General features: G+C 41.4%; 1 protein-coding gene across 1 annotated transcript in view; it reads left to right on the plus strand.

The window, feature by feature from the left end:
- Positions 1-16077, plus strand: part of PTPRR (protein tyrosine phosphatase receptor type R) — a 205206-nt gene that overhangs the window by 110229 nt on the left and 78900 nt on the right. The window contains exon 6 of the mRNA XM_044277148.1: positions 14248-14507. Coding sequence (XP_044133083.1) covers positions 14248-14507 — 260 coding nt within the window. The remainder of the gene's footprint in view (positions 1-14247; positions 14508-16077) is intronic.

Consider the following 16077-nt stretch of genomic DNA (forward strand, 5'->3'; position numbering starts at 1 on the left):
GTTCTTAGTCGCAACCTTGCCGTGTGTCGGACCTCTGGGATTCAAATAGACCCACTCCTCCAATAGAAAAAGTAAGTGAAAAAAAGGAGGGGGGAGGAAAGAGGGGGGAAAAGGAAAAAAGAAAACAGATGTGGACAAATGGCAGGGGGTAGATTGACATCCCTGATTCAAGCTTTCATCACATTCAGAACGATAAAATATATACATATTAAAATAAGTAACCCTCACACCCAGAAAAAAATAAAATAAAATACATATATATTATAAATCCTTCCAAAGTGCATCTATATAGAAACATATAATATGGCAATACCTTATATAAGTAGAAAAATTCGTAAAAATTGGTTAAAACAAATGCATAGTGTGAACAGGTCCAATAGCAGTTCTGAAAAAAACACATGAGGGAAAAAATAAAAGAGCAAAAAAAGCTCTGTCAAGATTCCCCATCCGGTAAATCCTTCCATAATATTGCGGTAAAATTGCATTGCGACTCTCAATAGCAATACATGAGTTCTTTTTTTAGGTTAAGACCAGAAGGGGATCTGGTATTTAGCCTAAATATCCAGTTTGCCCCACGTGATAAAAATGTTTTCTTTATATTGCCGCCTCTGGGTCGGACACTCACCTTTTCAAAAGCAAAAGTACATAAACTATTCATATTACGATTATGTTTCGTTATGAAATAATTTGCTGCGTTTGAGAGGCCTGTTGCTGAGGGATTTACGATAAAATGAAGATGTTCTCGCAATCTGGCTTTGAATTGCCTGCTGGTACTACCCACATGCAATGCATTTAATGGCATAAATCACGCCTGACGTATTGCAGTTAATGTAATTTTTTATCAAAAATGTTTCTGTATGTGTGGAGTTATCAAAGCTTTTTGTAGATAAAGCATATTTACACGTTTTGCATGGGTGTCCACCACATTTGGTGAACCCCTTATATTTAATCCATGTATCCTTAATGTTATTTGAAAAACGTGTAAATAGTGATGGAGACAAAAAATTAGCCAAAGTATATGGGCATCTTGATACAATCCTGCATCCATTTTTTAGGATATCATACAGTATGTTATCCTCATAAAGAATAGGGAGACACTTTCGGATCACATGTTGTATCGTAGAGAACTGCCTACTGTATGTAAGAACCAGTGAAGGTCTTTCAGCATTCCCTTTATTCTTATTTGTAGTGCTTCCTTGGGCTTCAGATCTGTACATCCACACTGTGCCGTATCTTGCAGATTGTGGACCCATTCAAGTCAATGACCTGTGATATGGGATTCACATGGCCAGTGCCCGTATATTGTGGACCCAATGTTTGTGGTTTAACTGTCAGAAATCACTAGAGGTTTCTAGTATTATCACAGAACGAAATTAAATACCCCTGATAAAATGTCTTTTATTAAATATTACAAAAAAAAAGACATAACAACCACATACATATCACTATACTTTTCTATCTCACTTTCGGCACTTATAGTACTTAATGTGGATTATTCAGATAGGTGAGGGTTATGACGTAGCTAGAATATGTCCAGCCCTTCTTTACTCCGTTATATTTAATAGGGGTATTTCATTTTGTTCTGTGATAATATCAATGTTTATAGTCAGGGCTAGGAAAGTAGTTGGCGTACGCAGAGAACCCTGCCCTGAACATAGTGGCTGAATTGTTCCGGGAGCCACGGGCGTGAGTACACCAAGAAAAAGGGGACATACCCAAGAAAAGCTGGAAAGAAGGACGGGAGGGAGGGGCATGAGAATCGGGCGCCTGGCTGACCGCTAGCGAGGAGAATAAGTAGCCAGACGCCCCTCCCACAAATACAGGCTGGGACCAGCCTTACCTATTTGCGGTCCGTAATATGGGCTCAGACGTCCTGTGGCCGTTTGAATGAGCCCTTATAGTAGACAGCGTTTATCACTGCAGTGCTACTCCCACTGAAGTCAGTTACTGGTCAGAATATACTAGAGGTCTCCTACCTTTCGTTTCTAAGCAGTAACAGGGGCAAAAAAGCCACATGCCATCTATGGTCTGGTACCTTCACTGTCACTTCAGGTAGCAGTAGACGTGGGCTTCTTTTCCTAGTAGTGGCACTTCTGACAGGTTTACATTTATTTTTGAGGGTTGTGTTGTTTTTCAGCTGTGTGTACAATGAAAGATGGTGAGGTTACAATATGACGTTCATATTAATACAGACCTGCGATTTTCAGAGGAGCTTCATCACAGTAATCTAGACAAGGCCCTGGACAAAGAGGAATCAGGTGTATGAGGAGAACAACCTATGGGTAACTACTAGCGGCATTGCTTCAGGAGGGGCTTGGTGTGATAACCTCATAGATTCCTCCATATAATTAACTAGCAGAATTCCCCAGGTTTGCACAGGTCTATTTTGTTTTTTGTGTGCGTGGTTAAAAGATATCCACATTGACCCCCATAAGAGTGTAATACTAATAACATCCACAATGCCTGCATAGCTGTGATATCCACAGTGCCCCATAACAGTGACATCCACAGTGACCCATATAAGTGGTGAGAACAGTGACATCCATAACGTTGACATGCACAGGGACCTCATATCAGTGACATCCATGCCTCCATAACAGTAACATCCACAGTGCCATTATAACAATGACATACGCAGTTTCGTTATAAACAATGAGACAAAACAGTGACATCCATAATGCCCCCATAACAATGACATGCACAGTGCCTCTATAAAAGAGTGACATCCGCAGTTCCCCCATCACAGTGAAATTTACAGTGGGGCAAAACAGTGACATCTATTAGGCCCTCATAACAGTGACATGCACAGTGCCACCATAACAGTGACATCCACAGGAAACCAATAACAGTGATTTCTACAGTGCTCCAATAAGGCTACTTTCACATCAGCGTTATTGCTATATGGTTTTTAAATCCGACAGGGGATCTCAAAACCAGAGCAAAATGCTTCCATCCGGATAATACAACTGGCTGCATCCGTTCAGAAGGGATCTGGTTGTATTATATCAAAAATGAAGAAACCAGGTCTGGCATTTAAACCATGGTAAGTCAAGGGGGGACGGATCAGTTTTTTGTGATTTTGTGTCTGACATGGGAACACAACAAACCGGAATGGAATACAATCTGGAGCATTCCGTTATAGTTTGTTCAGTTTTGTCCCCATTGACAATGAATGGGGACAAAACTGAAGCGTTGTGCTGCGATTTTGAGAGCCTGTGCTGGATCTCAAAACCACACAACACTGATGTGAAAGTAGCCTACAAGACATTAACAGTGCCCCCATAACAGTGACATCCACAGTGACCAATAACAGTAGTGAGAACAGTGACATCCCCCGTGCTCCCAGACGAATGATATGCACAGTACCACCCATAACTGTGTCATCCACAGCGCTCCCATAGCAGTCACGTGCCCAGTACCTCCATAATAGTGTCACCCACAGTGCCCCCATGACAGTGAACTCCACAGTGGGCCAAAACAGTGACATCCACAGTGACTTACAGTAAAGCAGTGAAGAAAAATAGATCAGTTGTTATAGACCTGGTGTAAAACTGTGTGTATATCAGTGAGGTGAAGACTGAAGGTCCTGTCAGTTTCTTTTGGCCAGTAGGGGTAATGTGACTATGTGTATATCAGTTAGGAAATGAAGGACCTGAAAGCTTGTTGGCTATAGATTAGCTATATTGACTACGGGTCATGTGATGGTGCCATAATTGCTTTTTTGTGAATATCTCAAGAACGGTATGTTCTAGAAAACTGGAACCCTTTCTCAGCCCCTGATTTAACTATATACCAAACTTGGTGCAGATTGGTCCAGTCATTTGGCCATGCATAAATAACAGTCTGACAACAGAAATTATATATATACCGTATATATTAAAAAAGTTAAAATTTGGCTTTCGGGTGTTATTATATCATGAAAGAAGGGCATTTTAAGTAGAAGCATGTAATGGTGATTTCTACATCTCAAACAATTTATTGAAACAGAAGCCAACAACAGCGGTGTGTAATATGGCCTTGAGCATCAATTACAGTTCAACAATGAAGTCCCATGCTGTTCACAAGTCAACTTATTGTCTGCTGAGGCATGGCATCCCACTCTTTTTGAAGTCGGTCTTCAGGTTATTGAGGTTCTGAGATACAGAGTTACGAGCTTCTACCCGGCGACTCAGCCAATCCCATAGGTTGCAGTGGCCTGCATAAGTGCAGGCCACTCCATTTAAGGTACCCCAGTCTCCAGCAGCTGTGCCCTATTGATGCGACCTCAATGAGCTGGCGCATTGTCGTCCATGAAGATGACATTAGGCCTGTGTTGTTCATGCAGAGGCACAATGACTGGAATAATGATGTTATTCAAGTAGTATGGGCTTGTCACTGTACCATTCACAAAGTGTAGGGCAGTTCTGTAATGGCTAGACATACCTGCCCACACTGTAACACCACCACCACCAAAGGTTTTTCTGGTGACAACAGTGGCTGATGCATAGCGCTCTCCTGGACGTCTTCAACATCGTTGGCGGCCATCATTTCTGCTCAGTGTGAATTGACTTTCATCAGTGAGCAGCACTGAGGCCCACTGGTCCCTCGTCCAGCATAAATGCTCCCTGAGCCATGCAGGACGATGACATCTGTGATCATGGAACCCTTGCAGGTCAACTAGCAAGCAGAACACAATGATGTAAACAGCTTTAAATAGTCTGAAGTGACACTTGAGTACCTCTCACCTCCTTTAAATGTGCCTGGAGTTGTGTGGCATTCATCATCTGGTTCCGCAGGGCATTGTTCAAAATGAAGTAATTATCAGTGTGGGATGTGGCCAAATTATGTCCACTTCTATGCCTTTCTGTGACTCTTCCAGTCTCTCTGTATCTCTGTTGCAACCTGCTGAAGACACTCTGTGACACTAAGCTCAGTAACCACTTCCGTCTGAGAACATCCTGCTTGAAGCCTCACAATGGCGAGGTACTGTTAATCAATTGTTAGCTGTCATCTTAGTTTTTTTATGTTAAAATATGAACAGCATAATGAGGAGGACTTTTTAAATTCCAATTCTAATTGAACCTGGAAATGTATTTGACAATTCATGAATCAAACACCTGTTGTGAATTTTGCTGTTAAGCTCCTTGTTAGAGAACAGCAAGTTGTGCAAAAAGTACTGAAACACTGAACAGTTTGACACTTGTAATCAAAAGTTTAGAGAAAGTCACATTAAATTCACTTGTAAAGGTTAGAGTGCATTTTAGGTTCATCCTGATATTTCATCTACAAGCCAAATATCCCTAACTTTTTGTGAGTAGCGTATATATGAGATTATACTGTGTTTATGTGGCTATGAACTCCACAATTTTCAGGCTGCAGTTACAATTAATATTCTATCTAGCTCTACGACACTGTGTGTACTAAAGCTACCTCTAGGACCCCCACTGATCATGAGAACTCTGGAGGAATACCGGAGATAGCCCAGTACACACATGTGGGAGCGCCGTTCATTTTAAGGGTGCTGCATGTCAATAGTGTCGACTGGTGGTCAAATGTTATATTCCAGGGCCATCTATAGACTTTTTTTCCCACTTGATTTGCTTTTGTTAGCCATTTTGGCTCAAACATGAAAAACTAATCATGCATTGCTTTGTTTTTATGAGGCATGTACTTTACTTGTATAGACTGTACATCCAGACAGCAACATGTGTTTAAGTCTCATAGGCAACCCATCAGATTAAATAAGAAAAGAAACTTGTCACAAGTTCTACCTCAGTGAACATCTGTGGAACTTTAGAGAAAAACAAGGTTCCTGAAAAGGTTAAAAACAAATCTCAGAATAGAAGATCCTAAGCTGTATGATGGCTGCAGTTAGAGGATGACTTAGGTGTACTGAATGAGCACAGCCATTGCCATGCAGTGGGCGATTGCTTTCAAATTGTATATAATAAATCCAGTCTTCAAGGCGTACCTTCCACCTACATACATAAGCAAACTGAAAACATTGCACAAAACACAGCATGCATGGTCCTTGTTTGTAATAAAAGCCAGTTAGACAATAAAGTTTCAGCTTGGTCAAAACACTGAATATCACTATTGTTTTTTTAGATGAATTAAATCCGATGTGTTTAGTTTTAGAGACGGAGAAGAGTTTTCAGCTTTCTTTTTTTCTGTAGTTTATTCTATTTGATAAATATATGGAAGCGCTGTCTATGTTTTAGAGCGACATATAACTTTAAACTATTTTTACAATATTCAGTTATTAGAATTAATAACAGCGTTTTAGGCCACAACAATATATAAAAGAATGAACCTGCTTTGGATTGAAACATCACAGCTAGTTTTAGATTGGCTCTAAACCAAAGGATTTATACAGTGAAGCAACTTTACAAATAATCTTCATAAAAAAATACTGTTCTACATTTACAGTTGCTATGCAGATCTATCCATTTCCATGGTTACAGACTACAAACAAACTCTGTAGTCATATGTTACTCTACCCTGTCTACCCCTTTTAAATTTTCTTCTTCCATAGAAAGAAGAGGGGAAGATGCAGGAGAACAATGCCTGACTGAATACACAAAATTTCTGTGACTATGGAAATAAATAGGTTCGCACATGAGTTATATACACAAAATGGTAGAATATTATTAATCAATACTACAGCAAGTTCATTTTTTATTTTTGATGCACTAAAGATAACAACGTGTGCATATCATTTAAGGTACAAAATTAATAATACAAATATATAAAATATATGTATTAGACCACGTGCTTATGACTGTATGTGATTTGTAATACGTAAACCGTGTATCCACAGAACACAGATATTAGCTGTGTGCATGCTGGCATTTTTTTCCACCTCCTGTAGAACAGGCCTATTTTTGCAAGAATACAAGAATAGGACATATTGCATCTTTCTTGCTGGACTGTGGTACTGCCCACATTTTTGTGGCCTCAATAAACTGAATGGGTCCGCATCCAATCAGCAAAAACACAAATCAGATCCAGACCAAAAATAAGTTCATGTGCATGGGACCTTAAACAGAAGTTTGGACTTGACTAAGACAGTGGGTGATACTGCAACCTACAGGTGACAATGTGAAGGTGTTCTTGACCCGTTATTTTCAGTGGAGAAGAACCATGCATGAATGACTTTATCATCGAGGGTTACTACTGGGACTAACCAAGGGTCTGTTAACATTTTAATGAGGTTGTCTGAGATTTTGATTGTGATGGCCTGTCTGTGGATAAGTCATCAATATCTGGTTGGTGGGGGTCTGACTCCCAGCACCCGTGCTGATCAGCTGTTTGAAGGGGCCACAGCTCTTTGGGGAGCTCTGCAGCCTCTTCTTAGGCCAGTGACATAACGCACATCGGTCACATGACCTAGATGCAGCTCAGTTTCATTTAAATGAATGGATGTGATCTACAATATCAAGCACAGCCGCTATATAATGTACAGTGCTGTGCTTGGTAAGTTGTGAGGAGGCCTCAGAGCTCACCAGAGAGCTGTGGCCTCTTCCAACAACTAATCAGCAAGGCTGCCATGAGTCTGATCCCCACTGATCAGATACTGGTGACCTGTCTTAAGGATAGGCCATCAATATCAAAATATTGGACAACCCCTTTAACACCATGTTCAGCATATGTGCTGGTTATTCTTACGGTATGTATACAAACATATCTATGTTTGTGACCCGGAGTACGCCAAAGGAATGCTTCTTTTGCATTAATCGACCCTTCTACCACAACTATAAATTGAAAAATATACCCAAAGTATACCGTAATTTTGACAGAAGACTCATTATGTGAACAGAGCTCTTTTCATGAGGAATCCAGCTACTGGCTTTTCTATGGCTACCTAACTCTGTTGCACCAACTGCATGTACAATGTTTAGCTACTGATTTCTCAAGCTCAGCTTATTCATATTCTTCACAGACTTGCTTACCATTAATGCAGTAATGGTTTTTGAAGTGCCGCCCAGCTCATCAATATTCACTTAGCTGGGCGGCTTCTGCAGTCCCCAACCTTCCCAGAGTCGGCGCATGCCCAATAGAAAGCTGTGGGTGCCGGGCGCATGCGCAGAAGTCTGCGATGGTCGGGGACTGCAGAAGCCGCCCAGCTAAGTGAATATTGATGAGCTGGGCGGCCCTTCAAAAACGGCTGTTGGGCTGATGCTGGCTGGGCGCAAGAGAAGCTGAAACCCCGCCCCTTGGGCAGAAAGAACAGCGATTAGTTCAGGTTATAAAACGTGAGTTAACTGTATACATAATGTGGACAGGGGGGATACTTATATGTTTTTAATGCACATTAGAAGACCTGTGCATGGATATGTACAGCTAATTATGGTGATTGGGCCTGTCAGTGTCCCTTTAATGCATTCTGAATGGAAAAGGATCCGCTCAGAATGCATCAGTTTGCCTCCGATCCGCCTCCATTCTGCTTGCAGCGTTTTGGTGTCCGTCTGACGAAACTGAGCCAAACGTCCTGACACACAATGTAAGTCAATGGGGACAGATCAGTTTTTTATGACACAATAGTAAACGGATCCATCCTTGATTGTCTTTAAGTAGTGTTCATGACGGATCCGTCTTGGCTATGTTAAAGGTAATACAAACGGATCCGTTCTTAACAGATGCAGACGTTTGTATTATCTGAACGGATCCGTCTGCGCAGATCCATGACAGATCCACACCAAACGCGAGTGTCAAAGTAGCCTTTGTGTGACATTTAGGACATTCTGTGACTGACAGATATTTGAGGCTTCAAAAGAAAAATGGAATGGTATTCTCTAACCTATAATTATGATAAAATCACCTAGTCTCCATCACTGTAGCATGAAATATCTCATCCTAAACTTAGTAACTAGGGCTGAAGAACAAAAATGACATAATACAAAATAGACTTTTAGTTCCAGTTCTTATAGTATGTAATTAAAGTTTTTTTTTTCTTGAAGCTATGCCGTTTCCATATGCCCAGTAAGAGCAGAGAATCCCACTCTATGAGCCAGAACAGAGATTTGCTCTGTACAAACAGCTGCCAGGATTTTAATACTGATAACCTATCTTCTGGATAGGTCATCAATATCTGATCGGTGGGGGCCGACATCAGCTGTTTTCGAAGGCATCGGCACTCCTGTGAGCGCCACTGCCTTCACAGAGCACAGAGCCCTACATTTGATATTGGCTGGGCTTGATATTGTGCTCAGCCTTATTCACTTGAGGCTACGTGAACCATGAACGTGTCGTCACTGGCCTATAAGAAGCTGTGAAAAGGCATCGGTGCCTTCACAAAAAGCTGATCGGCATGGGTCCTGGGTTTTGGACCAGAGGATAGGTCATCAGTATAAAAGTTTCGGGAAACCCCTTTAAAGGCCATGTACACCTTAGGGCGCAATTGTTTTATTATTGCATTGTACTCATTTTGAGGTAAAAATATTTTTTTAAATTGGACTTTGTTAACAATATGGTTTACAGAGCTGACATGCTCTACTAGCTGCCTGTGGATTTTTTGTCATTTACGTCATCTGAGGCGCAGACGGGCTCCTTATCTCTGCTCTCTTACATTATAAACACTACTGATAAGAATGTGGCTTAAAGGGCTTCTGTCACCCCATTAAACCGTTTTTTTTTTTCTTTACTAATAATCCCTACACTGCGATCTCATCATACATAAGCTAATTAATGATTTTCGTTCAGTAGAATTTGTTAAAAATCGATTTTTGAAATATGTAAATTACCTTGCTACCAGCAAGTAGGGCGGCTACTTGCTGGTAGCAGCCGCATCCTCCGATGGTAATGACGCCCCCTCTGCTTGTTGATTGACAGATCCCGTCCGCTGGCCCTTTCTCTGCTGGCCCTGCCTGTTTTGATTCAATATCTGGCGCCTGCGCCGCGGCCGTACCCCTCTTCAATCTGCGCAGGCGCACTGAGAGGCGGCCACTCGCTCGGCCGCTCCATCCTCAATGCGCCTGCGCCGATGACGTCACATCTACACCCGGCGCAGGCGCATTGAGGAGCGAGCGGCCAAGCGAGTGGCCGCCTCTCAGTGCGCCTGCGCAGATTAAGGAGGGGTACCTCTAGGCCTATCTGTGTACCAAATTCGTGACTTTTCTTTTATAGGCCCCATAATTAAATGTCTGGTCTCGTCATCCAAGAGTCAGAATGTAGGTAGTAGTGTAAACAGCAGCACCAGCCATACAGCCAGTAGTAGCAGTAGTAGGCCACAGTAATTCCTGGCTGCCAATAGGCGCCTCATTATTATTGAGGGCAAAGAGGGGGGGTTTATGGACTGGATGGCTCACTCCCCCTCTCAGCCACAGCAGGATGATATTGAGGTCACCTCTGAGTCTGACAACATATCTTAGAGCCAGGGGTCACAGCATTCCTCCTGCTCCTCCTTGTGGCGCCAGAAAAGCCTTTGAGTTGCATAACATCTGTGTTCACTGCCCCCTCCTAGCCTGGCACCTTCTTTTTTCCTAAGAGGCAAGAAACCCTCATGTTAATTGGAAGATAACAGAGAGTATTCCTGTTGATTAATTGTGTTAGAACAGTCAGCATTTGGGCTGCCATAAGGAGGAGGCTCAGGGGAAGGTGGAGGACCTCATGAATAGTTGTGTTGGTGGTAATAGTAGTGGCACTTGCCATGGTGGTGGCAGCAGGGGCAGTGGTAGTGACATTGGCACTCTGGGCAAATATAGAGCAGGGAACTGGCATGGGGGCTATCGAGCCCACAATGACATATCTCAGTCTAATAAAAATGTCAGGGAAGGTGAGGACTCTGACAATGATTGTGTATTGGACAGGACCTGGGAGCCAGATCGAGATGATGAGCAGGAAGTGACATCAGAGGAGGAGGTTGGTGGTGGAGGCAGTATAGAGCAGTGGCAACGTACAGCCATAACGTCCCAAAAAACTGCCAGGGCCAGATCTGCTTCTATTATAGTCAGCTCAGGAACTGGTGATGCCACTGATACCGTGGATGCACACTCAAAACATGCCAGACCTAAGTCAAGCTTGGCTGCTGCTAGATCTGGGTATCTCCCACTTTGTAGTTTTTTCTCCACAGTGCTGGAAGACAAAAGCATTGCCGTGTGCAAGATCTGCAGGATTAAAATAAGCCGTGAGCATTCAAACACAATCACAAACCTAGAAGTGGCCACTAATTTTTTTTTTTTAAATACAGTGGCTTGAGAGAATGGTGGCCATGTCCAGAAAACTTTCCTCACATTTCAGCCTTTCTTCTGTAGCAAGAAACTCCCTCCTGGACTTGCAGCTACAAAATGGTCTGCCATTACACCTCTTGATCTGCAACATTCCAACTCTCTGGAATTCTCAGTAGGGGCGGAGACGGAAAGAACTGAGTCCTTAGGCGACACTGATGAGCATGGCAAGCTGCATGCTTGCTTGCTTACGTAATCCTTACCATTAATCTGATGATTACTGGGTAGCCATGCTTCTAGACCGTCGCTATTAAAGCAAAGTGGGTGCAGTCGCCAAAAGGGAGGCCCAATTGTGTTATTACCAGGATACACTATGCACACAGCTTTCTGATAAGAATGCCCTTCTGAGCCTCCCGCCAAGTCACTAAGCTCCCACTGTCACCACCACCATAATATCAGCAGCAGCCTGTCCAGTCTTATGAACTTGATGGGGCAGTTTTTTCATGTGTCACACCATGAGACCTACCACCTGAACAATCAATTTCAGTCTTACCTGGCCTTTCTTTGGCGCATAACGTGTTCTCTGACCACATGGACTTTGGCAGGCGGATTAGAACAGTGGCTGGAACTGTTCCGGTTTGCTCTCTCTGTACTGTCCTGTCCAGCTACCAGTGTCATCTCAGAGAGGGTTTTTTTCAGCACAGAAGGTGACAATGTCACACCCAATCAGACAAACTTGTCCTCCACCAGTGTACAAAACATCACTTTTAGCAAAATAAGGGCAGCATGGATCTGTGAGGGGCTTTCAGACACCTCTGGTTAAGGCTGATGAATACATCTGCCATTGCTGACGCTGGTTATTTATCGCCGACCCAACTCACCACTTATAATCCCCGAGCTGCTACTTCCATTACCCCTACTGCAAATAACATTACCCCTAAAAAGTCGCCACTACTATTACCCCAACACAGCCACACACACATCGACTGCCTTGTCTGTTCCATGCTGTGCTGCTACTGCTGTCACTGCTATTGCTGCCAGTTATTACTCCTTCACAACTTAGGCTACTTTCACACTGGCGTTTTGGCTTTCTGTTTGTGATATCCGTTCAGGGCTCTCACAAGCGGTCCAAAACGGATCAGTTTGCATTCTAATGAATTCTGAATAGAAAAGGATCCGCTCAGAACGCATCAGTTCAGTCTCCATTCCGCTCTGGAGGCAGACACCAAAATGCTGCTTGCAGTGTTTTGGTGTCTGTCTGATGAAACTGAGCCAAACGGATCCGTCCTGACACACAATGTAAGTCAATAGGGACCGGAAACTGAGCCAAACGGATCGGTTTTCTCAGACACAATCTTGCAAATAGAAAACGGATCCGTCCTCCATTGACTTTCAAAGGTGTTCATGACGGATCCGTCTTGGCTATGTTAAAGATAATACAAACAGATCCGTTCTGAACGGATGCATATGGTTGCATTATCTGAACGGATCTGTCCATGACGGATCCGCACAAAACGCGAGTGTGAAAGTAGCCTTACCCTTTCCACATTGTACTACTGCAGCTGTTTCCAAATAAAAGGAAGATTTTTTTCCAGGCTTGTTCAACTTTAGAACAAGCCAATGTTTTTTTCTGACAATTAACACTTATGTGTGTATATACAGGCAGGTATTTTGCCTCCACTAACGCATAATTTTTGGATGCTTGCGCAAATCAAGCCACTGTTTATCATAATATTAACATGTGTGTGTATAAACAGGGGCAGGGATCTGCCCCCATAATTTTTGGACACTTTTTTTCGATAACACTGTGTGTTTCAACACCATCTGCCCCCAGTAATAGATCATTTTTGGAACGTTTCTAATATTAAAAAGCATACAAATTTTTGATTTTAAACACACAACAGCTATATATGTCATTCTCACTCTGACATTATTTGCTGTTGCTGTGATTGAGGTTCCAGAGCTTAAAGAGCTTAAAAAAAAATAAGAAGATATAAAAAATATATAAAAAATCTAGGAAACAATAGAATATCATATACTAGTATACACTCCAATTAGAGCACATTTGATTTGTGTAGAATTGATTTGGCCATGATTCAAATTTTTTAAGTTGGACAAATCACACACCAAACGAGTTTCAAGATTGCGCATCTCTATTTATAATAGTTTGATGTAGATACGATCACATATTAAAGGGGTTAACCTGGAATTTATATTGATGAAATATCCTCTGCCTCTGGATAGGTCTTCAATATCAGATCAAGGATGGGGGGAGGGGGTCCAACACCCGGGACCCCCGATGCTCAGCTGTTAGAAGGGGTGTGCCGTGTGGGTGCCATACATCGGTGGGTCACCATACATCAGCCACAGGTAGTTGCAGCTCAGCCCTATTCAAGTCAATGGGGCTGAGCTGCAATACCAAACACAGTCGCTATACAATGTACGGCGCTGTGCTTGGAAAACTGCTGGGAGCCAACTGCGCTCACCAGAGCTCCCGTGAACATGGCAGCTCCCTGAAGCGGCTGATTACCATGGGTGCCTGGACCCCTGCCGGTGTAATAATGATAACCTATTCCAAGGATAAGTCATCATAATTGCTGGATAACCCCTTTAAGAACGCGCCATGCACATTTCTCACAAATGTACATTTTCCCTTTATATTGCTATATGCCAACTTCTAAATGTAGGGTACATGAGTAAATATTGTGCCACAGCATCATATACAAGATTACAAGTATATTATTTATTATGGAGGCACATGTGGCAATGCAGTGACTAAACATAGACTAATAAAGTACCGTACTTGCTAAGCAGTAAATGTTATGCTTTGGTTATGTTATTTTTTTTTTTATTTAATCACTTTTGCTGTGCACCAGCCTAATAATGGCATCCTATAAAGCCAACTTTACAGACATACCGTATTCCATTTTTATAAATGGAATCAATAAATTAAATGTTACAATGAAGAAAACAAACCTCCCACAGCACAAATTATGGAGCTTCTTCTGAATTCATGGCTTTGGGTTTTTTGTGTGTTTGCTCTGCTTTGTTTATACAGTAGGAGGAGAAAATTGTTGATACTCTTTAGTTTCTATCTCTGTAGGTACTTTACAGATTAAAAGAAAAGATCCAGTTTTCATTGAGTCAGGACAAAAAAAAACAAGAGATACACCTGTCCCCGCTCTCGGTTCAGCCTACACAGTCTGAGGCAAAGCGTTCGAGCAGTATGGTTCATACTGTACAAATCCCCAAAGCTGTGAATGTTGTTGTGGACCCACAGTGCCCAGGCACCTTTGAGCTTAAACTTCCAGCTTCTGCAGGACCCTCACCATTTAAGATGAAACCTGTGGGCCTACAAGAAAGGTAAGCCTTTGCTGCATTACTTTTAAATGATTGGAATCTATAACACATAAATGTCTTATGAATCTATGAATCCTGTAGTTACAGACAAGATGTTGAGTTATCTCATGTAGGTTTCTGTCCGTAATGGACCATGTCCACATCGTGGTATTAACTTCACAAGTATATTTTTAAAGTGTGTTTTTATGTGGTGATGGGGTGACAAATGCAACCTTGGGGAACATGCAAATGTGTTACCCACAATAGTACTAACCAATGTTACCACAATTAGTAGTGGTATTGTTTATGTGAATTACAGTGATGATGTATAGTAGAAATTCTAACAAAGCTAACCCATCAGATGTCAAGATAAATTATTTTCACGATAATTATAAAAAAAACATTGTAATATATAAAAATTAAATATGTTACATGGTTAAAGGGAGATTATAAAATTGCATTTTTTAGACTCAATATTCATGTAACTTTTTAGAATTTTTAATCTCAGCGGTACTATTAAATACAAGTTATTGTCATTCTGTAGCAGTCAGCACAGACTTCTATATAGATAGGTTTTCCATTTCAGTTTGCTACTGCTGTGAGGGGAAGATGTTATCTAAAGGGTAATCCTCATGATAATAGTAGAATTGGGATAAAAGTGTGACAGCTCCATTGTTCTCTTGATAGGCCTAGATGCTAAAATTCCAAAGAAAATGGAGTGACTTCAAAAATTATATCCAGAAAACCATCCAGCCACTATTTATAAAAATGACATAAATTATAATATTAATACAACATTATTTGTGCCAACACATTTTACTGGCAGTGTCCCTTTAATGGAAAAGTAGAATACTTTTTTATTTTTGAAATATTTTTTAAAAACTTTTTTTTACATTTTTTTTTACACATATTTTAAGTCCCTTACAATCGACTTTACAATCGATTGTTAGATCGTTTGTCCCATAGACTGCAATGAATAAACATTGCAGCCTAAGGGAGATTCACTATGTTCCCATAGGAACTACTGCTGTGATAGCTTGGGATTCATCAGAGGAACCAAGGCCAGCACAGCTAATGAACAGCTCCCCTGATCTTCGCCTTAGATGCTGTGATCAGTTTTAAATGTCTGCGATCAGCATTATCACCGATTGCAGACATCGCCTTCAGGTGCCTGTTCCACTCCAAAGTGAGCACATTTTTTTAAGACCCTACTGCTGATATATATAGACGTATGGCAGTAGGGAAGTGGTTAAAGTTACTTATTTTTATAACGTTTTTGTTAATAGATTAAAAGACTTACAGATAAAATTGTTTTTAAAAGACATAACTCAGTTTATAAAACAAATGTTTCTACTTTGCAATAACATCAATAATACATACTCATTTTTGTATCTAATCACTTGTCTAAAGCCTTGTGCTAATGCAAAGTATTACTTTGGTAAATGGATTGTCCAAATAATTTGGGGGTCATTTATCAATCCTGCGTCCCCGATCACGCCAGGTCGAAAAAGTGGTTAGGCCCGTCTCATTTACCATTTTCTACTCCTAAATGTAAATGTCTAAATGTAAGAAAGCTAGCAAGCTGTCTTACATT

This window comes from Bufo gargarizans, chromosome 2, assembly GCF_014858855.1.
Source record: "Bufo gargarizans isolate SCDJY-AF-19 chromosome 2, ASM1485885v1, whole genome shotgun sequence".
Taxonomy (NCBI): Eukaryota; Metazoa; Chordata; class Amphibia; order Anura; family Bufonidae; genus Bufo; species Bufo gargarizans.